The 23293-nt window shown below is 39.0% G+C and overlaps 1 protein-coding gene, 1 long non-coding RNA gene and 2 pseudogenes across 5 annotated transcripts in view; 2 read left to right on the top strand and 2 right to left on the bottom strand.

Moving 5' to 3' along the window:
• LOC143687453 (uncharacterized) overlaps nucleotides 1-23293 on the top strand; it is an 83142-nt gene that overhangs the window by 12569 nt on the left and 47280 nt on the right. For 2 of the 3 annotated variants that reach the window (XR_013177531.1, XR_013177533.1), the window contains one exon: nucleotides 9522-9657. This is a non-coding gene — a long non-coding RNA (uncharacterized LOC143687453). Of the gene's footprint in view, nucleotides 1-9521; nucleotides 9658-12546; nucleotides 14135-23293 lie in introns of those variants that run through there. The other variant, XR_013177532.1, reaches the window with a different exon arrangement.
• On the top strand, nucleotides 178-5444 carry LOC143685890 (coatomer subunit delta pseudogene; annotated as a pseudogene). Its single transcript, XR_013176788.1, has 2 exons — nucleotides 178-2211; nucleotides 5034-5444. The product of XR_013176788.1 is annotated as a coatomer subunit delta pseudogene (transcript).
• On the bottom strand, nucleotides 4311-5023 carry LOC143685891 (dnaJ homolog subfamily B member 6 pseudogene; annotated as a pseudogene).
• Nucleotides 7757-8641, bottom strand: LOC143685889 (keratin-associated protein 3-3-like). Its single transcript, XM_077163030.1, has one exon. The coding sequence runs from the start codon at nucleotides 8585-8587 to the stop codon at nucleotides 8282-8284; it is 306 nt and encodes a 101-aa protein (XP_077019145.1). The 5' UTR covers nucleotides 8588-8641; the 3' UTR covers nucleotides 7757-8281.

The following is a 23293-nucleotide window of genomic DNA, read 5'->3' as shown; positions in this document are numbered from 1 at the left end:
GGTCCCGAGCAGCCAGTGCTGCCCCAGACCCCAGCCCAGAGCCGGTGCTGCCTCCCCCAGACCCCAGCCCTGGCCCCGGTGGAGCCCAAGCACGGTGCGCCCCATGACCTGCCTCTCCCTGGTGCTGTTGGCAGCAGCGGTCTGCACAAAATGGGAAAGGCGATTGTTCCTCCACAGTTTATAGAGCTGTCTGGGACTCAGATTGAGGGCTTGTTAGCAGCTTTTCCAAAGCTTCTGAACACTGGAAAATTCATACATTTGTTGAAACAGAAAGCTTAAGATATGTCTACCAGCCAGCGGAGAGTTGTACGTGGTTGTGGTCACTACCAAACAACAACAACAACAAACAAAACACATTTTAGAAGATAGGGAGACCCTAAGGCTCTTCTCAAGAGTGATCCCCTGAATACTGCCAAGGTTTAGAGGAGAATGAAACATCTGAACACTGCTTTGAGTTGATGTTTGCTTTTGATGAAATTGTCACCCTGGGATGCCAGGAGAATGCTAACCCGGCACAGAAAGGAACCTTCACCGAGATAGGTTCTCATGAGGAGAAGGTGTTCAGAGCAGTCAGAGAGACTCAAGAGCGCGAAGCCAAGGCTGAGATGTGGGGTAAAGCAAAGGAATTACAACAGCCTTGAAGAGATGCAGAGAGACAGGGCAACACAGCAGCGGGATTTGGAGGGTTTGGAAGCTCTGCTGCATCTGGAGGCAGCACAGCCGCCATGATCACAGAGACCACGATTGAAACTGGTAAACCAAAAGTGGTACCTGCACCAGCCAGGCCTTCAGGCCCTAGCAAAGCTTTGACACTTGGAGCCAAAGGAAAGGAAGTAGACAACTTTGTGGACAAATTGAAATCTGAAGGTGAAACGATCATGTCCTCCAATATGGGCAAGCGCACCTCTGATGCAACCAAGAGGGATGCTCCACCTACTAATTTGGAAAGTGTATGAAGATTGAGGAGAAGATCGCACGTGTCTGTGGATGAGGCGGAGGATCACAGAAGGTGGAGTTGCATGGCATGGTGATGTTTAGGGTCTCGGATGATAAATTTGGCCAAATTCGCCTTCATGTGGAAAATGGAGGTAAGAAGGGAGGGCAGCCACAGATGCATCCAAATGTGGACAAAAAACTTTTCACTGCAGAATCTCTAATTCCCTGAAGAATCCGGAGAAGTCATTTCCAGTCAACAGGGACGTAAGGGTGCTGAAGCGGAGACTACAAACCACAGAGGAGTCTTTTATTCCCCCGACAATTAATTGTCGGCTCTCAGGAAGTGGAAACAGCTGTGATGTCAACCTAGAATATGAACAACAAGAAGATAATTTAGAACTGAATGATGTGGTTATCAGCACCCCACTCCTGTCTGGTGTCGGCGCACCCTGATTGGTGAGACTGATGGCGAGTATCGACATGTCCGTTGATGAAATACCGTGGAGTGCTGCCTGCCAGCCACTGATGCCAGAAATAAAGAGTGGCGGCCTGGAGTTCAGCATTGCTGGGCAGCCCAATGACTTCTTCCTTGTTCAAATTTCCTTCATCTCTAAAAAAATTACTGTAACGCACAGGTTACCGCAGCGACCCAGCTGGATGGAAACAGCCCTGTCAGGTTTTCTATGGAGACCACTTTTCCTAGTGGGTAAGTATGAAATCTTGTAATACCAAGGAACCAAAAAGAAAAATTTTCAAATTAATAAAGAAGATGCAGCTGAAGAGTTTTTTTTCCCCCAAATCTATAAGCTACTCAAGACCCATTTTTTTCTGATACAGTGCATGATTCTCTACACGCAATGATCCTCAACTCACCCCAGCGTTTCAGTGTCACAGAGACATTCTTTGGCAAAGAAATGACACAAGCATAAAGGGAAAGGTTGCTGGTTTCTTTGGCAGATTTTACTGGCCAGGAGGAAAGCAAGCTGTTCAGACAATGCCCCCAGTTAAATACTTTCTGTGCCTTCACCTAAGCTGCCCTTTATTTTAATCCCTAAATATAGTTATACTTTCTTTGTTTAAAAAAATAAAGTTTTCCCTACAGAAGATTTTAAATTTCTAAATTTTAAATTTCTTTTCCCTCCATTTTTTTTTCTATGTAGTCAAAAAAGCACTGGGATCACCTGTATATAAGCACTGCATTTGTTCGGCACTCCCGGAACAAGTTGATCTAATCCATTTTTTCTTTCTGGACTAAACAGGGGAACTCCCTAAAAGGTAGGTAGTCCAGATGTTAATAGATAAGGATGTCTCATGACCTTTCCCAAATCTCATTATTCCTTTGCCAAGTTGTTTTCCTTTCAGGCCTGTTCCTCCAGTTAGAATATTACTGTGAATCCACTTGTGTCCAGGAACTAAAGAAAGTTGAGAAGCAGCTTTCAAATGGCAACAGCCCCCACTTCAAGCTGCCTGGGAGGAGAATGGTTATGTGTGGTTAGGGATGTCATGTCCACAGATAATCATGTCTGCTACTGGTGCTATCCAAGTTTCCAGTTCTCCACGCCTTTGGTACATCATCTAAAATATAATAGTCTTTGGAATCCATTCATAGTCCTTGAATTCACCAGCTCCTTTTTTTTCTGGTTGTGTTGTAAATTATCATTCCTGTCCTTTTTAAGAGTGACAAAGATCTGATTTTGGAGGATGTGGGTTCCGTGAGTTTTAGTGCAAATCCCATTGGTTTGGATTATTGAGGACACTGCATTTCTACCACCAGATTATTAGCATTTCAAAAGGTCGCTGATTATACTGGTGTGGAGGAACTGCTCACGTATACCCCATTTCCTTCCAGCCTGCCCAACATTTTACCAGTGTATCTGACCTTTTCTCCCCCAAACCTTTTATTTTGAATGACATCATGTAGTGATTATTTCTCCATCTTGCTCATTACCTTTCACTGGAGAAGACTATATCAGCCAGCCCAGCATTGGCTTTTAACCCAGTATAGCACTAAATAGGGTTGGTGAAGAGTCACTGCCAGTCTATGATCCACTGATGGTGGGAAGAGGGAGACGACTATAAAGGCACAAAGACCTCCTGTACTTCTAGCTGCATGGAGAGGACCACTCTCATTCTGAGCAGCGTCTGGTCTTCCCTGCAAAGAGTGTACTTTATTTGAAGCAAAGCCGTCACTCCCTAATGGCCATGGATGGAATTGATCCCCAAAGAAAGGTCTGGCCATTCCCTTTCCCCTAACTCCATCAGGGAGGAATCCTTATCTCTAGCTTGCTTTAAGAAAAAAAAAAGATATTTTATTAACCTTATTCCTAAATGTTTTATATTTTGATGTATTGTAAATGGCATGAGGTTTTTTTTTTTTAGGAAGAAATCTTCATGCAGTTAAGTAGGCAAGACATATTAATCCAGTTTTGTTTAGGTTGCTTGCCCATATGATTTTTTAAAAGTTCAAGCTTAGTTTCACAGAAACTTTTTCTGAAATTACTTTTGGGGCGATATTTAAAATGAGAGGCATTTTGTAACCCTGTAAAATACATAGGGAATATAACATTCCATTGTACACAAAGAAGATAAATTTTTTGATCAAATGAAGAGTATTATAAAATGAAAAAAAGATGTTTTGTTAACCTTATTCCTAAATGTTTTATATTTTGATGTATTGTAAATGGCATTTACAAAATATTTTTCCAATTATTCATTGCTAGTATATGGACATACAATTATTTTTTCCTTTCCTTTTTATTTTTTTTTAGCATTTCTTTTCTTTTTTTTTTAAACAAATGATAAAAAGCTAAGCTTGACGTTACATATTTAAACAATTGTCAAAACTTACTAAGTTGCCGGCATTTATGCATGACTAGAAAACATCCTTAATTTATATTAAACCAGAACTGTATCACCATTAATGTATTAATATATTTTGCTAATAAATATTGATAAAAAAAGAAATTATTTTTGTGGACGAGTCAACCTGGCAATATTAACTTCACAGCAGACTAAGACTACTTGGCAGACTGAAACAAAATAGAAAGAGCAAGATCCATGCTCGTGTTAGTGTACAATTTTATCTTAGCACTATAAAGAATCACGGTTTACCTTGGATTAAGTTTAATAAAAAGCAGAGCGCACACAGAAATTAAAAATTTTAAAGGCAAAAGGAAAAAATGGTCCTATTAACATGGTTCCAACAATAAACTCAAAAGTCTCTGACAAATGGGTGCTTCAATGAGCTATTTATTCAGATTAGGTACAGTTATGCTGAAAGTAGAGTTCATTTGAAATCTTCAAAACAATGTTCCTGTTAATCCTTAAATGGTGCTTGTTATAGTTTAACACTTCTGTTAAATGTGTACGTCGAATTATTTGTTATCCAAGCCTAGTGGCTGCTCGTTATTTGTTGTTAAGGACTCTAATTGGCCATCTTCTTCAATTTCTACTTTTTCTTGACCATTCTCAGTAATATGCTTTGTGGTGATTTTTTTGCTGTTAACTATTTTGGTAGAAGTTGATATAGATTTGAGGTTGCCCATCCTGCTATCACCAAAGGATGTTGAAGAAAATGAAGTGAGGCCCCCATGCCCCATGAACCAAATGAAATGAATCCTGTATCAAAAGAAGATCCACCCCTAATAGATGCAAACCCACTGAAGGCAGAGAAAAAAGATCCTGTGCCCTTGTTTCTGGTTCCACAAAGTCCTGTTCAATTTCCAAAAAAAGTCCTCAAATAGGTCTTCAAAGAAGTAAAATGAAAGTGGATTCTTTCCACTAAAAAATCCCCTGAAGACATCATCTAGATTATGGAATGTAAAGCCAAACTCCAATGGACTGTCAAAATGACTTCCACCACAACCATCTAATCGTTCTTCGCCATATTTGTCATAGATGTCCCATTTTTTAGCATCCGATGACACCTCATATGCCTCAGCTAGTTGTTTAATTTTCTCTCTTCTTCTTCTTTATTCTCACAATTTTTATCAGGGTGCCACTTCAGTGCCAATTTACAATATGCCTTTTTAATATCCTCGGGTGAGTCATGTCTCTGCACGTCTAGAACTTCATAGTAATCCACCATGTTTTAACAGATTGTTGGAACAGGTCCCGAGGAGATTGGCAGCCAGTGGCTGGAAGGAGGAGAGGCTGGATGGGGGAGCCCATGGTCTCCTTTCAGCTCCATCACGGCTGGTGCTGGTGGGTGACTTTTTATGCCTTAAATTTGTGTACTAGGATTCTTGATGGATTTATTATCCCTACTAGGTTTATCTTTTTATAGATTCCTTTGGAGTTTCTACAAACACAATCATGTCGTTTGCCAATGGAGACATTCTTTCCAGTATCTCTACTTTTCATTTAAATTTTTTGCCTTATTACATTGGCCTGGGCATTCAGTAAAATATTGAATAGATGAGTTGGATGCAAACATCTTTGCCCTGTACCTGACCTTAGGAGGAATTTCAATATTTCTTCATCACATATACTGTTAGCTGTAGGATTTTGCCCAGACATTATCGGTTGATAATAATAATAATAATAATGATAATTCTTGTATTTCTAGTTTGTTGAGAACTTTTTATCATGAATGGATAATGCATTTTGTGAAATGATTCTTCTATATCTATTGAGATGATTATGTAGTTTTCTCCTTTATTTGGTTAACATGATAAATTATATTGATCAGCTTTTGAATGTTAAACAAGCCTTACATTTCTGAGATAAATCCCACTTGGTCATTAGATATCGTTTTTATGTTGCTAGATTTGAATAGCTGATAGGACTAGCTAAAGGAAGTTTTTTTTTATCCATGTTTATGAGAAATATTGGTTTGCAATTTTCTTGTAATGTCTTTTTCAGATTTTGGTATCAAGATTATTGTCTTGGGTTGTCAGGGCTGCTATGCCACATACCGGTTGACTTAAACAACAGCAATTTATTGGCTCATAGTTTTGTAAGCTAGAAGTCCAAACTCAGTTCTACGCTTGAACTCAACCCTATGGTTGAACATTCGGGTGATAGCTTTCCAGCAATTCTCTGCCACATGGTGTCCTGTCTCCTTCTCGATTCCTATTTCCATAGGTAAATTTCCTTTGCTGATAATAGAGATTTGTTGAGCTTTTTGGATCTGTAGGTTTGTGAAACAAATCACCAAAATTTTAACCCTTCCCCTTATATTTTCTGCCCCATTTTCCTCTCTCCTCCCATTCTGGGACTCCAATTTCTTGTATGTTGGGACACTTGATATTGTCCCATATGCCACTGAGTTTCTGCTTACTTTTTTTTTCAATATTTTTTCCCTCTCTGTTCTTCAGTTTTGATTATTTCTATCTATCTTAGGAAAATTTGATTTATTTTAATTCACTGACCCCTCTCCTAGTTTGCAGCATACAATCTGCTTTTAAGTCCATCCACTGAATTCCTTATTCCAGATATTGTATTTTTTAGTTCTAGAATTTTTATTTGCTTCTTTCTTGAAAAATAATTTTTATTTCCTTGCTGAGATTTCTCCATCTTATTCGCTCATTATTTCCACCTTTGTCTTTAAGTCCATGAGCACATTTATAATAGCTATTGTAAAATCTTTTTCTGTTAATTCTTTGCTGGGTCTATATTTATTGGCTGCTTTTTCTCTTGATATGGATTACATTTCCCTGCTTCTTTATGTTATGCTCTCTTCATTCTGGATGCTATGTTTTAGAAGTTTTGATAATGTTGTGGTTTTGAGTGCTATATTGTGTTCAGGAAGGAAATTATATTGCTGGAAATCCTCTTGATCTTCTCAGGCTTAGCTTTAGATTTTGTTAGGGCAGGTATAATTTGGTATATGTTCTTTACTCTAGGTTTTAATCTTTACACTTTTGGTGTGTCATTTCTTGAGCATCAACTAAATGCCTGAGGTACTCAGAGTTATTTTTCCATTGTGATTGAAACCGAACGTCAGTGTTCATTGATACTGATTTTTGTCTTTTCTGTTCAGCTGTCCACTCCCCAGCGGCCACTGCCTGCTAGGCTGCATGGAATTTCAGACTGCATACGTGAAACCCAACCCCCTGTACGTACTTAAGGGGAACTCTTACACATACTTCTGCACACCCCCCCATACATCTCTGCCTTTCTAGAACGCTGTTTTGAAAATTCCAGCAGCCATAACCTCCATTTGTGTATGCCACTTGTGCTGCTAAATTGACATGTTTAGAGCAGAACATAGTATCTTCCTCTGGAATTCCCTCCTCTTCCTCTGTCCCAGGCTCTGTCCCAGGAGTGATATAACTCCACTACCTGGTCTACCTTTGACACCTTCTTTTCCGTCATACCCTATTGATCACAAGCTTCAGTCCATTTGTCTTTGATTATGTCTTTCTCCTCCTTTTTTTTCTCATGGCAGCAATTTAAATCATTCTCAACCTTATAGTCCCCCAGCACTCTACTGATGCTACCAATAGAGCAATTATGTAATTTGCATTATAGTACAGTTTCTAAATTCAAGGAATGATTGTTAACTGTGTGAAGTAACATATGAATATTATGTAAGCATTTGCTTCACCTGCCAGACTGCCAGCTCATTTTGAGCAGGGCCAATAAAATATAGGACACATAGTAGGCATTTAATAAATGTTTTTGAATGAATAATGGCATTAGTATAGTATTGATTTTCTGCATGTATAGATCATTTGGATTCCTTGATACATTTCATCACATTTGGTCTTTGGGCCATATTCTCTAACCCACCTTAAACCCTTTTTTTTTGGGCGGGGTGGTGGTGGGGGAGGCAGGGGAACAAATTGTATCATCTTCTACACAAGGCCATTGGATTTTCTTAAAACAGCAATACATCAAAAGCAAGAAATATTTGTCTCTACTCCCACCATTTTCCATTTTGAAGATGTTCACAGTTTTCCTTAAAATCCTGACATTTAGAGTTAAGAAACACATTTAATGAATGGACAGAAATAAACCAAAAAGTAATTTTAGACATTTGAACTATGCCAGAGATGTGGAATTTATTAGGTTGATCATGAAGAAGCTCCTCAGTTTCCAGAAAGATACCCAAGCTAGAAACAAAATTCCCAAAGCCCCCAAAGAAAGAAATACTTGACTATGAAGGACATGAACAACTGTTGGAAGCCTGTCTGCATCCACCTGTTGAAATTCACTTGGTAATTGTTAACAGCTACCTGGCCATCAAGAGCCTCTAGGTTTCCTTTTGGGTGGATTGTCAGTGGTAGCGTCTCCCCTGCTCCAAATCCTAAAGCAGAGTAAGTTAGTTGCAGGTCCTGACCCAGGTGAACGCCAAAGCTTCTGCGTTGACTCCTTCATTGTCAGGCAATGCGGTCATCCATCAGCAGCAGCTTGGGAGGCAGGGCTCACAGCAGGGCTGGACGTGGGTTGTGAGGTTGAGGGACTCCAGGTTTGGGGTGGGCTGGCAGGAGTTGACCAGGAAGCAGGTGGGCACACAGGGCTGAGGGATGTGGCAGGGTGGGGGGCAGGTGTCACAGCAGGTGGGCTCCAGCAGCCAAGTCGTGTGTGGGCAGGTGCTGGGCAGGCAGACTCCGCACCGGCAGCACTTGTCAGAGGAGCAGATGGTGGTGGCGGGGCCGGTGGGGACGCTGCAGCAGCAGTCGTGAAGGTATCCACAGCAGGCCATGGCGTTGGGAGTCTGTGTTTTTACTTGGTTTGATTGAAAAGAAGGATGAGACTTCTGAGGTGTGAATGTCTACCCTCCATCTCAGACCCTTATATACCCTCCCCAGTGGGTGTTGGTCCAACCGGAAGGCTTCTTTCCTGGTGTTTGTTTATGTTAGTGTACTAATTATCTTTTGATTGCTTTGGCATTTAGATGTTTGTAATGAGTCTCTATTCTCCTAATTTGCTTTTATTGGAGTTCCGTTGCTAAATATGAACTGATTGCTCTTGTTATTTGTCCGTGGAATTCAAGCTTTATGAGGTATCATCAAAGACTTCATCTATTGTAATTCCAACAGCAGCCTTTCCGGGGATAATGAGTGACAGTAGACCTGGAGTATGTAGATTTTCTCTTCATTGCTATTCGGTCTTTATTCTCGTTACCTTTACCTATGTCAATTAGTCTGATGAAGGGCTCTTATTTTTGTTTCTTAAAGAGTTGAGCTTAATTTTAGTGAATTTCTTTTAACTTTGGAGCTCTTGAAGATCAAAATTACAATCACATGGAGAAGTGCAGTATTGAGAAGTATGGGCAGAGTCAAAAGAAACAGTTACCAATCCCTTCTCTAATGATAAAATATTGTTTCATTTCTGAAAATTTAGAAAAATTTTGAAAAGTATCAAGAAAACAAATCCACGGTCTTGCCATTGAGAGAAATTCTTTGTTAATATTAATATATATCCCTCTAGTTATTTTTGTCTGAATTTATTTATCATTTTATTATATTACAGGGATCATTTTATACCTATGGTTCTGTAGCTTGTCTTTTCACTTAAGCACATATATATGTATATATATATTTATTTATTCACTGTAATGCCTCAAACCCTTTTCCACCCAACTTTGACTCACTTATCCTTCATGTCGTAGGCTTTATCACTATCTCCCCTTTTAGGTAAACCTGTATGTCAGTGTGTGACGGTGGGCATGTCTGCATGCTTTAGAGGATGGTATTGAATCAAGAGGAGCACATTTGGAGTTCGAAGAGCTGTTTACTGGTCCCAGTACTGCTGGTTATCTTCCTTCTAGTGGTAAGAAGCTCACTTTTCTGGACACCTCCCTCCTTCTCTTAACACACACACACACTTTTCTCCTCTGCAAAGATAATACCTACATTTTCCAAATCAGAAGATTATTATGAGACTCATGAGACAAATGAGTTAAAGGCTGTCAGCAACCCTAAACTACTACAGAAAGAAAAATTATTATCACTGTCGTTGAAGTAATTTGCAGATTAAACTCAGGGCAAGGTAAAGATAAAAGAATAGACAAAAGAAGGAAAAATAGCTGAAGGTAAGTAAGAAAGAGCAACCTTATAAGGAATACAGAACATTTTTCTAAAAGTCCATACCTACAATTAGAGTAAGTCACTCTTAAGTTAGTAAATTAAAAAAATGTAAAAACTTCTCTATGGTTTTGCTTGGGAGAGAGTCATGATCTTTGCTGGTGTCCCTGGATTTCCCCCAGGTTTATCTTTGAATGTATTATGATTATAATGCTTTATTTAATTACCTGCCAAATTGTTCATCCTTTTACTTAGGATTGATTAAGATTTCATTCATTCATTCAAAATAATTCTAAAAACTTTTGTTGAGCAGCTACCATGTGCCAGGCACTGTGCCAAGTGTTGGATATACAGCAGTGAATAGAACTGACATGATCCCTATCCTCAGGGAACTTAGAGCACGGTGGAGGATTTTATCACACACATTATGTATTACTATAAATTATGGTTATTGTAAATTTTGAAGTGAAGGATGAAGACTCGGTTCTATAAGAAAAAACAGGTGGAAATTATTTCAACGTTTAAGAAAAGCATTGCAAAGGAAAAATGGCATGCAGACCATCAAGATTAGAATCTAATGTCATGAGAGATGTGGATTCCTTATCTGGAATACAATATTACCTTGGGGCAACCATAAAAGATTAAAGGAATTGTTGCAGGTTTATGTTGAGTATTATGTTTCTCTAATTATAAATACGATTTTGGGTTGCAGATTAGAAATAATATAACAAGTTTATGATAATAAACTCATCTCTTTTACTGACAGGACTTGCAGTACTTTATTAAAATGTGTTGTCTCTGCAGTGGTCTGAGAGACCTGAGAAATTCTCTTCTTTGTTTATGAATTAAGATAATGAGTCCTGCAGTGCTGAAATAATTTGCCTTATGTGGCCTGGTGACTGACTTGTTATAAACTAAAAATAGGACTCGTGGGAATTGAGCTAACTTTTATGTGGTTTAAAAGGGAAGTTTAAAGTATGTGTCAGAAATACTGAACATACCAGTTTTTTATGAACGAAGATGAATCTTTTGTATAAACAAAGGCTAATTTTTTTCATTTAAGCTAATGTAGGAAAAATATGGTGATTCCTGACTAGATGATATATTTTCAAAAGGCCCCACCCCAAGAACTTGCCCAGTTTCAAGATATCAGGAAGATATCTTTCTCTAGTTAATGGGACCACATGGGACAATGGAGAAGGAAATCAATGATGGATAAGAAGAAGAAACAAAAGAAAAAAGTGGTTGATATTAGTCACTTGCTTTAAATATCTTAATGCTTCAAGGTTTCAGTCCAAACCCCTTTGCTTTGGGGACCCCCACCTTGGAGTCTCTCCATTTCTCTCTTCCCTGTCTCATCCTTTTCTTCTCCCCATCATCAATGCATCCTTCACTCCAGTAATTCAGAACCACCTCCTATAGCTTAAAAACACCATGCCCTCTGATGGCTGTGTAATTTATTAAGCTGCTACCTCTGTACTGGAACATCTGTTTTGTATGTATATAATCTGTTTATTATGTTAATGCTGAACATAAACCTGCAACAATTCCTTTAACCTTTTATGGTTGCCTTAAGGTGGTATTATATTCCAGATAAGGAATCAACATCTCTCGGCCACGAGATTCTAATCTTGATGGTCTGCATGCCATTTTCCTTCCAATGCTTTTCTTAAATGTTGAAATAATTTCCACCTGGTTTTTTTTCTCATAGAACCAAGTCTTTATCCTTCACTTTAAAATTTACAATAACAATAATTTATATTTCAATGCTGGGTTGAAGCCATTTATGCACCCCAGAAAAACTATATTCTTTTAGTCCTACTGCAGTCTTGTGGGAGCAGACCTATTTTTTAGGGTGGATTTTTTTTGATTAGGTTGTTTCCATGGAGATGTTACCCACCCGGTTGTAGGTGGGACCTTTTGATTAGGTGATTTCATGGAGATGTGTCTCTACTTGTTCAGGGCAGATTTTTTTTGTGTGTGTGTGTGTGTGATATATGGCAGGGTCACACTTCATTATTTTTCCTGTTTTTCCATGTGAGTATCCCATTATTGCAGCACCATTTGTTGAATTTTTGTTTGTTTGTTTTTTGTTTTGCTTGTTCGTTTATTTTTTTGGGGAAGTTCATGGACCAGAAATTGAACTCGGGTCTCCTGCATGGCAGGTGAGAATTCTACCACTGAACTGTACTTTAAGAGGGAGTCCTTTAAGAGGGAACTATTTTGGAAAAAGTTCAGAGCTGACATAGACAGAGATGTTTGGATATGCAGAAAGAAAATGCCAATGGGCAGGCTGTTTGAATCCAAAAGCCAAAGAACCAGCAGATGCCAGCCATGTGCCTTCCCAGCTGACAGGATTCTGGAAGCCATCCATCTTTCTCGAGTCAAGGTATCTTTCTCTGGATGCCTTTGCTTGAACATTTTTGACCTTAGAACTGTGAATTTGTAACTTAATAAATCTCCTTTAGAAAAGTCAACCCATTTCTGGTATATTACGTTCCAGCAGCATTAGCAAACTAAAACACACTCCCATACTTGTATTGTCTATTCATCTTCGAACATTTAGCCTGGGTAACTCAAAGAGCTTCCGTAGCTATTCCTCATCCCTGACACTGAATCTCTGATTCTGTTTTAGTTGTTCCTTCTGTGTGCCTTCAGAGCAGCCATTTCACATCTCCGTTGCAGCAGAACTCACACAGCGTTTTAATTGTATACATAGAACCTATATTGTATACGGTGGTTATGACTGCTTGTCTGTCTCCATCATCCAGTTTGAGAGGAACTTTAGGACACTTTAGGTAATAACATTTCTGTTATCTTTGTGTTTCCAGCATGAATATGACGGCTTGCATAGAGGAGGCCGAATGAATGATTAAATGGATTTCATCTTTTGTTGACGGTGTCCTGGGTTATATTCCACCTACCCCATTGCGTCTAAGTCCTGTTTGCACCTCAGTTGAACTATTGATAAGCCCAAGAGATCCTGTGTGAAATCCCTTTCTGGAGAGACTGGTAGGTGACAGGCACACTTAGGACATTTAAAAACATGTTTATTTGAGACGTTTGCCTCTACCGTTTCTTGCTGTATCTTTATTCACATGCATTCCTTTGGTTTTACCTCAGTACTTTGGTAGATTATATGCATACATTCTCTAGTCTGGGAAAAGAATAATTTGCACAAGATGCAATTAATCAGATTGATGTTTAATCAGCATTTTAGCTCTCAGTCCATCACCTGAGAAGTATTGGAATTCTAAAGATGAACTGGGATAGATTTATATGCTGAGTTATGGTGTAAGTAGAGATATGTTTTTAGTCATATTTGCGTTCATTAACCTTCTGGCTCTAGTAGTATCAGAGGCTTTATAATAGGGTCAAAAGTACTGGGCTTTAGAGCCAGACATACAAGGGGCCGAATTCTGGTCTTCTTAGTAGCAAACCTTAAGACTTTCAGAGTGTTAAAACATCCCTTAAAGTTTCAGTTTTCTCATCTCTTAGTGCTACTGTAAGGATTAAATGAGTAAAGCATGTGAACCCCCTCGCAAAGTGTAGATAAATGTGTGTTGGCTTGCCCCAAATTGTATTTGTCAATTTGAGGGCAAATTTGTATTGAGAAAGAGGAAAGAAGAGAAGGTGAACATATTAGATAAAATCAGCAAGCCATGTTAGTAAGGTAGTTCCAAGCCACTCCGTAACAGCTCCTTTTTTAAAAATAAAATAATTATCTAATCTTTGTATTTTTTTTTAATGAAAGAAACATGCCACCAACTCTAACATGAACAAAGAACACAATCTTGCCAGAGAAATAGAGTTTATTGGGAAACCCATCAAGAAATTATTTTGCCTTTATGAAAATACCCAGTATAAGGAATAAGATCCAAGAAACCACATGACCAAGAAAATATAGTAGGAGATCTTAAAGAGTTCAATAGTATTTTGATAAGAGATGATATCCACCTGCAGTGCAAATTCTTGCTTTCCTTGCTATTAGAAAGAAGGGTGGGTTTTCCATATCTGGGCCAGCTGGATGACCACCCAGCCTCTGATTAAGTATTGACACAGGTGAATACTGAATAGAGGACGTGGTCCTTCATTGTCAGGCACTGGGCAACGCGGTCATCCGTCAGCAGCAGCTTGGGAGGCAGGGCTCACAGCAGGGCTGGACGTGGATTGTGAGGTTGAAGGATTCCAGGTTTGGGGTGGGCTGGCAGGAGTTGACCAGGAAGCAGGTGGGCACACAGGGCTGAGGGATGTGGCAGGGTGGGGGGCAGGTGTCACAGCAGGTGGGCTCCAGCAGCCAAGTCGTGTGTGGGCAGGTACTGGGCAGGCAGACTCCGCACCGGCAGCACTTGTCAGAGGAGCAGATGGTGGTGGCGGGGCCGGTGGGGACGCTGCAGCAGCAGTCGTGAAGGTATCCACAGCAGGCCATGGCGTTGGGAGTCTGCTTTGCTTTGGATTTCTAGAAATGAAAGATGAGACTTCTAAGTTGCAAATGTCTCCTCTCACTCTGTGGTTCTTATATATCCTCCCTAATAGGCGCTGGTTCAACCAGAAGGCTTCCTTGCCTTATTTCTGTTTATGCCACTCTTTTTCACTAAGATTCTCTAATCAGTTTGGTATTTTGTGGCCCATTAAGAGTTCCTGCCCTTATTAAATCAATCATGCTTTTGACTCATTGGCCTGCCATTTTTGTCACGAGATCATCACATTTTATCTTTAGAGGGTCCTGGTATGCCAAAACTTACATGAATCATGGATAATCAATTCAGCTGTACTTTCTGAGGTTATACTCTTCCCCTTGAGTTTTCTTCTTAATTTTGGATAATATGCAAAGTGTGATGGTATTTTTAATTACTAACTATAGAACAAGCAAGTGAAATAATTAACTGGAGCATTTTCTACTCAATAAATTCACATGGATGTGGCTACTTTGAGATGAATGTATCGCATCTCAGACACGTCTTATTTGTTGATGATAAAAGTCAGGTTCTGTTGAGCAAGCCAGGTGACAGAATGGTTAGAAGGAAACTTCTTTTCATTATTCTTAGTAAATCTATAATGAATTCCCAAAGATTGTGTTAGTCTATGGTGTGTGTGTGTGTGTGTGTGTGTGTGTGTGTGTTTTAAGAGTCTCTATCCTTGAAGTTATGCCAGTCTTGTGGTGAGTCAAAGTGTACATGTACTGGAAGGAGAGACGCGCCCAGCAACGTGGCCATCGGTTGTTAAAGGTGCCATGACAAGGAAACCTGCCCAGTCTTCGTTCATTTACACATCTGTGATATATGTAGTTTGACATAAGATTAAACAGGAGCCAAAAGGAGAAATAATAAGATTTACATTTGCTTGTATTTACAGAATGACAGTGGATTCTGGAAGGGAGTCTAACCCTATGTGATTTAGAACTATTGCGTTCAACATTTTTCACTGACTTACTCCCTAGTTTGCATGTTTATTTGTTTTCATATATTGGGCCTTCAACTGGATTGTAAATTCCTTTGAGGAATGCCTTATGTGACATCCTTCACCTCAGTTTACCTTGATTTGCCCTTCTGCAGTCTCCATATGATAAGCATGAAACTATTCAGATGGTAGAATTTAAATTTGAAAGGCAAATGATTGTTGGAATAAACACAAAATACAGATTCCTTGGTAAGTTCTTTCTCAGGGGACAATCCAGAAAAAATTTTTAAAAGAAAGCTGACTCAATTGAACCAGTGGGAAGTCCTGAATGCCATTGGTTAAGTAAGCTTTATACATTTCAGGTAACAAGAATCTATGAGTGACATTGGTTTGATCTTAGTTTAAATATTGATATATATCATAAAGCACATAAAAATGAAAGAGTCTCCTAGGCATTTTACACCTATGTGACTTTGTTTATATTGCTTTTTTTTTTACCTAACATATCCTTCCTAATTATTTGCTTCTCAAATCCTACTTATCCTTCATCTACATGCTCAAATGTTACCTCCATAAATAAACCTTTGATGACTCGTCTGTATCTTTTTTATTCTTCTCTCGCCTCACAAAATGTGCTGCCTGTACTTTCATTTCATTCTGGCTAAATTATAATATATCTTTGGTATTTCTCTTCCTCACTACAATCCAAGATCCCTGAAAGTAGGAATCATGTCTCATTCTTTTTTGTCTCTCTCAAGCACCTAGGACAATACCTGACACATGGTGGGCATTCTGAACATATTTATTAAATTGGATTAAATTGAAGTGCAGATTAGAATGAAAAAAAAAAAGGTGTTTCATTTTAGAATAACCCCGCATAATAATAGTCCTTTACATAAGCAAAATTATTTGTTCCATTTGTGAAGTGCTTTACAGTTTCGAAGCAATTTTACATTCAAAGCTTAACCTAAATGAGACAAGGATTTAATCAGAAAACCTGCCCAGTCTTCATTCATTTACACATCTGTGATATATGTAGTTTAAAATAAAATTAAACAAGAACTAAAAGGAGAAATCACTCCAACTCTGGAGTCCTTTCTGTGTGTATGTTGATCTCTTAATTGCCAGTTTCTTAGGCTCTTTAAGGACATACGTGAGTTTACTTGAAGAGGCAGGAAAAAAATAAAAGTAGGTACTGAACTTGGAAATAAAAACAATCCTAAGCTTAGAGCCTGATGTATTTTATTATCTAGACAATTTTCTTCAGGTATTTAAGTATCCCTTTGAGACTTCTTTTAGCTATGGGATTTGTGTTGATGTCATCAGAAAGAGTAATCTGCTGGACCTATATATAGGTTCATGATGTATGTGTCAAGAGATGTTGGGTAATTATAGTATTAAGGAGACAGAGCCTGGTTTAAAGAGCAGTGGTGTTTATGGAGTTTTAAAGTAAGGAGGTCTGTGATAGCAGTTTTCCCACTTCTCATTTAAAATCATCTTTCAAAACATGAAAAGCACATTTCTTTCCAAACTGATGGCATGGAGTCAGAAACTTTTCTTCCAGTGCTTCCAGTGGTAGGCCATTTGCTGAGCAGCTCTTAATGATGGTTGAAGGTGCTTGGGGCAATTGAACAAGCTCTTTGAGAAATCTTTGGTTGGCAGCAAGGTGGTTCACACTCAAGGGCTGGACACAGGTTGTGACAGGGAGCCCTTCAGGTTTGGAGTAGGGTGGCGACTGTTGGGTACCCAACACGGTGGCATGTAAGAGTCAGGCATGCAGCAGGGTGGTGTGCAGGTGTCACAGCAGGTCTTCTGAAGGAGGCTGATCTCATGTGGACAGGTGGTGGGCAGGCAGACTCTACAAAGGAATAGATGGTGGCGGCAGGGCCAGTGGGAATGCTGCAGCATCATTTGAGGACAAGACTCATGACAAGCCATGATGACAATAGATCAGGTTGATGTTTCATTGCAAAGGTTAGTTTACTTCTAAAACCTTATCTTTCCATGTTTTTTATATCCACCTCCGAGGGAACCTGGCTTCCATCCATCAGAATGTTTCCTCCTGCTTGTGTATTCCCACACAACTCACTAACTTCTTATTTACCAGCCAGGGGAGGAGCTCTCCTTCAGTTTTATTTGGTTCTGTTCTTATATTCAAACTTCCTCTTGCAATTTCAAAATGGTGTCAAGGTGGTTTCTCCATTTGCTTAATTACATATAAATACATCAGTATCTCCCTTGGCATTCCTCTTTTTTACCAACCAGAATTTATTCTTATGTGGATCACTGCTGAGTATAAAGACTCAAGAGTGATTTCCCTAAGAACTAAGAAATAATCCTTCTCAAATTGTGTGCCCTGAATATATTTGGGAAGTTGAAACCGGTGTGACTTTCTTACCAGATTCACCTTGCCATCTTTTCATGGATTTGAGGGAATAAATGAATATTGAGGCTAGGTAGCAGGATCTTGATTGGGGAATGAGAGCCTGCTGGATAATTTTCTATACTGATTCACTCTGTCATCTATATAGGGAATTGCATATAAACACAAATGCAATCTCACTCTTGCAAAAGATTTTTGTTATTTTTACAAATGGAATTGGATTCAACAGAGGTTAATGGGGCTATACGTGAGCTGAAAAATGAGCTTGAATTTCTTTGTAAAACTTCAAAAGTTGTTTCTTGTTAGAAAAACTCAAACTTCCCATCTGCTTGTTCCATTTTTCAAAATCACTCCTGAAGCTAATGATCTACCTCCTGTCAAACAGATGAGTATATTTTTATTCTTTTATTTCAATTCAATTATATTGTTACATATTGTGGCTAAAGTAGTATATAACTAAAGTATAGGAGACTGACCAGCAAATTTGTTATTTTTTTTAACATTTTTTATTGTGAAAAATAATACATATACAAAGAAAAAGCAATATTTTTTCAAAGTACACTTCAACAAGTAGTTACAGAACGGATTTCAGAGTTTGTTATGGGTTACCATTTCACTCTTTCAGATTTTTCCTTCTAGTTGCTCCAAAACACTGGAGGCTAGGAAAAATATCAAAATAGTGATTCAGAAGCTATACTCAATTGTTAAATCCTACGTTCTCTGTTATAACTCCTCCTCTTCTGATCCTTTTTCCAACCTATAAGATCTTTAGGCAATGCACATTCTGACTTTTTCATGTTGAGTAGGTGTTGATAATCTTGGAGAGGCTGTCCCTCTGGGTTTCAGGATTTATCTGGCCTAGGAACCCTCTGGAAATGACAGATTCCAGGAAAGCAAATTTAGTGCATGAAACTTTGATTGTCTCACTTTGAGCCCTAGGTGTTCTTAAGAGTTAACAGGAGTACAAATTCATTCCTTATGCGTCAAATATTTACAAAATCCCTAATATTTTCTGAACAGCGTGGCAGAGACAGAAAAATAGAAGATGTGGTCCTCGCCCTCCTGGAGTACATGATATGATGGAAGATGCTAGAAATTCCTTTGCACATGTGTCAAACATGGAATTATTGGATGCTTCTGTGTCAATTTTAGCTAGGAAAACAAATAAAAAAAAAACCCATGCAAGATATTTCAACAGAGAGAATTTTAATGCAGGGACTTGGTTAAACAGGTGTTGGAGGACTGAAGAAGCAAAAAAAGAGGACTGAGCAACACAAGAAGTAGCTACCAGTACTAGGGCTGAGAACAAAGAGAAAGGTTTGGGTTTATTGAACTTAAAAGCTAAGGAGAGGGTCCTACAGAGCTGAGCTCTGCCCAATGGGGGTTGCTGCCTAGCTGATGCTTTTACCTCTGAAGCTGAGGAGAGGCCCCTATGGGACTGGGGTTCAGACCTTGGGGAGGGGTGAAGGAGGCTATCAGGGGGTCACTGTGTTGCTGATGCTGGTATCTCTGAGGAGGCTTTTGCAGTGCCAATAGAAGCTGAAGGCTAGAACCAATTGCTGCTGTGGGCTAAAGGCCTGCTGTGGGGCAAGGAGACCTTTCTTCCTTCCTCAGCCCTACAGTCTCCCCTCTCGCTGCCTCTGCGGTGGAACCCAACAGAAAACCAACCAAAGGAGCTCGGTAGTTTTCTCACCCCAGCACCCACAAAGCAGGGTGTCATCAGGTGGATTTAGAGAGAAATAACCAGCACAGGTTGTTCTAAAGGCTGTACATGTGCCAATTATTAATGTAATCTTCACTACAAGTTTACAAGGCACAGACTGTTTTTAATCTTAATGAACAGTTAAGGAACCTGGAGGCCTAGAGACGTGAAATTGCATGACAAAAGCCATGACTTAAAGCCAGGCAGTTTGCTTTCAGAGGCTGCTCTCTGGAGCATAGTTCTGATTATAGATTACACGTTGCCCTAAGATTAGTAGCAAGTGAGATTTAATGAGAAGGATTGAACCAGATTATTGAAGATCTTAAGAGACACATTGAAGAGTTTTGCCTTGAGTGAGCAAAAATAAAAATCTTGAGTCATTCTAGTTTTTTTTTCACAATTCAAATTAAAAAGGAGCTAGAAGCCTGGTCTAATAGAGGTGTAGTGTGGGTGGATGGAGAAACATAGGAGGCTTGATTCAAGGCAAGCTAAAGGCTGTGGCCATGATCAGAGATGTGGTGATCAGGGTCTAGATTAGGCTACCGTCAGGGAGGGTGGAGAAAATGATCCCGGGGCTAGGAACCATTTGAAGGGTAAAGAGGAAATGATGTGGTTTTACCATTCTGTTATCAACGATAAGCAATAACTCTAAGGGTATTTGTTTTGCAATGTAGGTTATTGAAGCTCATCAGAAAAGTGAAAATGTTTTTGAGATGCCAAATGTTTTGCATTTCAATGCAAGATGAATGATCTAATCAGCATTAAGTACTGACATTGCTAATCGGTAAAGACTGACTTTGAAAAATGATTGTTTATTTTCACTTAGAAACCTAAACAGCTTTTCCTATTCTCCTTGTATATATATACATTCATTTTTGTCTTTAGCTATAATTACCACAGTGAAAGCTGACTTACTACTTGCAACCAAATATACAATGTAAAGAGATAGTAAACAGTGAATTGTTAAGTGGCATATACTTCTGACTGGATAAAGAGAACCGCATGTATACCTATTCCTCTCTGACATACTGCTTTCTGTGACTTGGGGTAATGGGAAGAGTATGGACTTTGGATTCAGACAGTTTTTGGTTTAATCTATGCTCTGTCACTTATTATTTGTGCAGCTTTTGCAAGTCTGTGATACGGGGTAGGGAATAATGGTAACTACTTCTTAGCTTCCGTAGAAATAAATGAGATAATGCGTATAAAATAACCTATTTGAGTGCTCGGTGGATATTCCCCAAATGGCATGTATTAATATGAAAGCAGTGAAAATGATCAAGTGGGATGGAGTTGGTTAGTGGCACAAGAATTGTTACTTAGAAAGCTGTTGGGTGACTTAGAGCCATGGAGTCTTAAAACTGAAGGTGGCTTTAGAAATTATCTGGCCAATGCACCCACTCTGGTGATTTGAGAACTGGAACCTAGAGAGCTTAAGTGTGATTCAGGGTTACAGAAGCAGCCAGAGGCAGAGCCAGGACTAAAACGCATAACTCCCAGTTTCCAGGTGGAGCTTTTTAACAAGCCAAGGGTCTTTGAATGCCTAAGGGTCATAGTGGTAGTAACAGGACATGTAGAACTGTTTTCAGTATTTAAAAAAGTTTAAATATTTGTGCCTTATAAGCATGTATGAAAACATCAAACGTCTTTGCTTTTGACTGGAATGCTATTAATTTGGCATGGTGACAGTGGTTATATTAATTCTAAAACTCTCATGTGTCTTTATGAACAAAAATGAAGGAATGAATAAATTACTGTCTGAAAAATCCACTTGGGAAAACTTCATAATTCAAGAAATAAAAAGATGTGTTTTGGTGAGACTACTGGGAACACTATATAGCAGTAATCATGAGAAGGCTTCCCAAGTGCCTGGAGTGATGCTGTTGTCACAGTGTCTCCTACATTTTGGGCCATTTAATTTTTACAGTAATCCCAGGATCCAGAGAGTGCAGCAATGAATATTCTCATTGTTAGAGTGGGAAAATGAGACTGAGAGGTAGATGACTGGCTCAAAGTCCAGTCCTGTATTGTACTCTGGGTACTTTCTGTGAATGCACCTTAGCTGCATTTAGATTTTTCCAGGGCAACTAAGGACATGAGTTAACGGTCAACATAAAAATTGTGTTCTGGGTGGGCCAAGGTGGTTCAGCAGGCGGAGTTCTTGCCTGCCATGCCAGAGACCCGGGTTCGATTCCTGGTGCTTGCCCATGCAAAAAAAAAAAGTGTGATTTTGCTCCCCAAATTGTGTGACTATTTTTTTTTCACAATCACACAGTCACATTGTGAAAGCAATATCATTATACAATCATCTTCAAGAAACATGGCTACTGGAATACAGCTTTACATTTTCAGGCATTTCCCTCCAGTCTCTCCATTACACCTTAACTAAAAAGGTGATATCTGTTTAATGCGTAAGAATAACCTCTAGGATAACCTCTCAATTCTGTTTGGAATCTGTCAGCCATTGACACTTTCTTTTGTCTCATTTTGCTCCTCCCCCTTTTGGTCGAGAAGGTTTTCTCAATCCCTTGATGCTGAGTGGCAGCTCATTCTAGGATTTCTGTCCCACGTTGCCAGGAAGGTCCACACCCCTGGGAGTAAAGTCCCACATAGAGAGGGGGAGGGCAGTGAGTTTTCTTGTCGTGCTGGCTGGAGAGAGAGGCCTCATCTGAGCAACAAAAGAGGTTCCCTGGGGGTAACTCTTAGGCCTAATTTTAAGTAGGCTTAGCCTATCCTTTCTGAGGTTAAGTTTCATATGAACAAACTTTAAGATTGAGGGCTCGGCCTGTTGCTTTAGTTGTCTCCACTACATGTGAGAGCGTCAGGAATTTTCCACATGGGGAAGTTGAATATTCCCCCTTTCTCGCCATTCCCCCAAGGGGACTTTGCAAGTACATTTTTATTCACTGTTCAAATCACTCTGGTGTTTATCGGGGCATCACTCTGAACAAACCTACAAAATCTCATGCCCTACTCAAGGTTCCATGTACTTATGGTGTTCAGTTAGGCTGTCCACATAAGTTATATTAGGAAATGCAGTAGTCATAATAAAAATTTTGTACCAAATAAACACTTTTTGCTTTAGTCTACACATAAGTAAAGTTTTAAAATATAAATTACCATCTATTTTCAACACCCTGCTGTACTGACAGTCCTTTGTTCTTCCTCATGCAAAAACATTTTTAAATTTGCACATTTAGTCACTATCATTATACATTCTATACATTTCTAAATTATACTATCTCAGTCTTTATCGTCTATCTTTCATTCCGATTTCATTTGTGCCCCCAGGCCTCCTCCCTCTATCATTCTCACATTCAGTGTTCTAACATAATTGTATTACAATTAGGTAGTATTGTGCTATCCATTTCTGAATTTTTACAATCAGTCCTGTTGCACAATCTGTATCCCTTCAGCTCCAATTACCCAATATCTACCCTTTTTCTATCTCCTGATGGTCTCTTGTTAAGAGAATTTCAGTTAAGACTGAAATTCTCCAAGTTCATTCACTAATGTTAGTTCGTATCAGTGAGACCATACAGCATTTGTCCTTTTGTTTCTGGCTGATCTTATTCAGCACAATGTCCTTAAGTTCCGTCCGTGTTGTTACATACTTAATAACTTTATTCTGTCTTACAGCTGCATAATATTCCATCGTATGTATGTACCACAGCTTGTTTAGCCACTCATCTGTTGATGGACATTTTGGATGTTTTGTGTGACTATTGATATACAGAAAACACTGAACTCTGTCCTGATATTTTAAGTTTATTTCAATGATAGATATTATATGTCACTTTGATTAGTAAACTTCTAAACATAGTTATGACTAATGTAAATCAAATCTCATTCAAAGTAGCAAGGGATACTCAATAAATGCTAATATTCTTTCAAAAT

This window comes from Tamandua tetradactyla, chromosome 6 (assembly GCF_023851605.1).
Source record: "Tamandua tetradactyla isolate mTamTet1 chromosome 6, mTamTet1.pri, whole genome shotgun sequence".
NCBI classification, from domain to species: Eukaryota; Metazoa; Chordata; class Mammalia; order Pilosa; family Myrmecophagidae; genus Tamandua; species Tamandua tetradactyla.
The sequence above is the reverse complement of the archived record's forward strand: the minus strand, read 5'-3'. Positions and strand labels throughout refer to the sequence as shown.

Coding starts and splice junctions, on each gene's coding strand:
- LOC143685889 (XM_077163030.1), bottom strand. CDS start 8,587: ATGGCCTGCTGTGGATACCTTCACGACTGCTGCTGCAGCGTCCCCACC.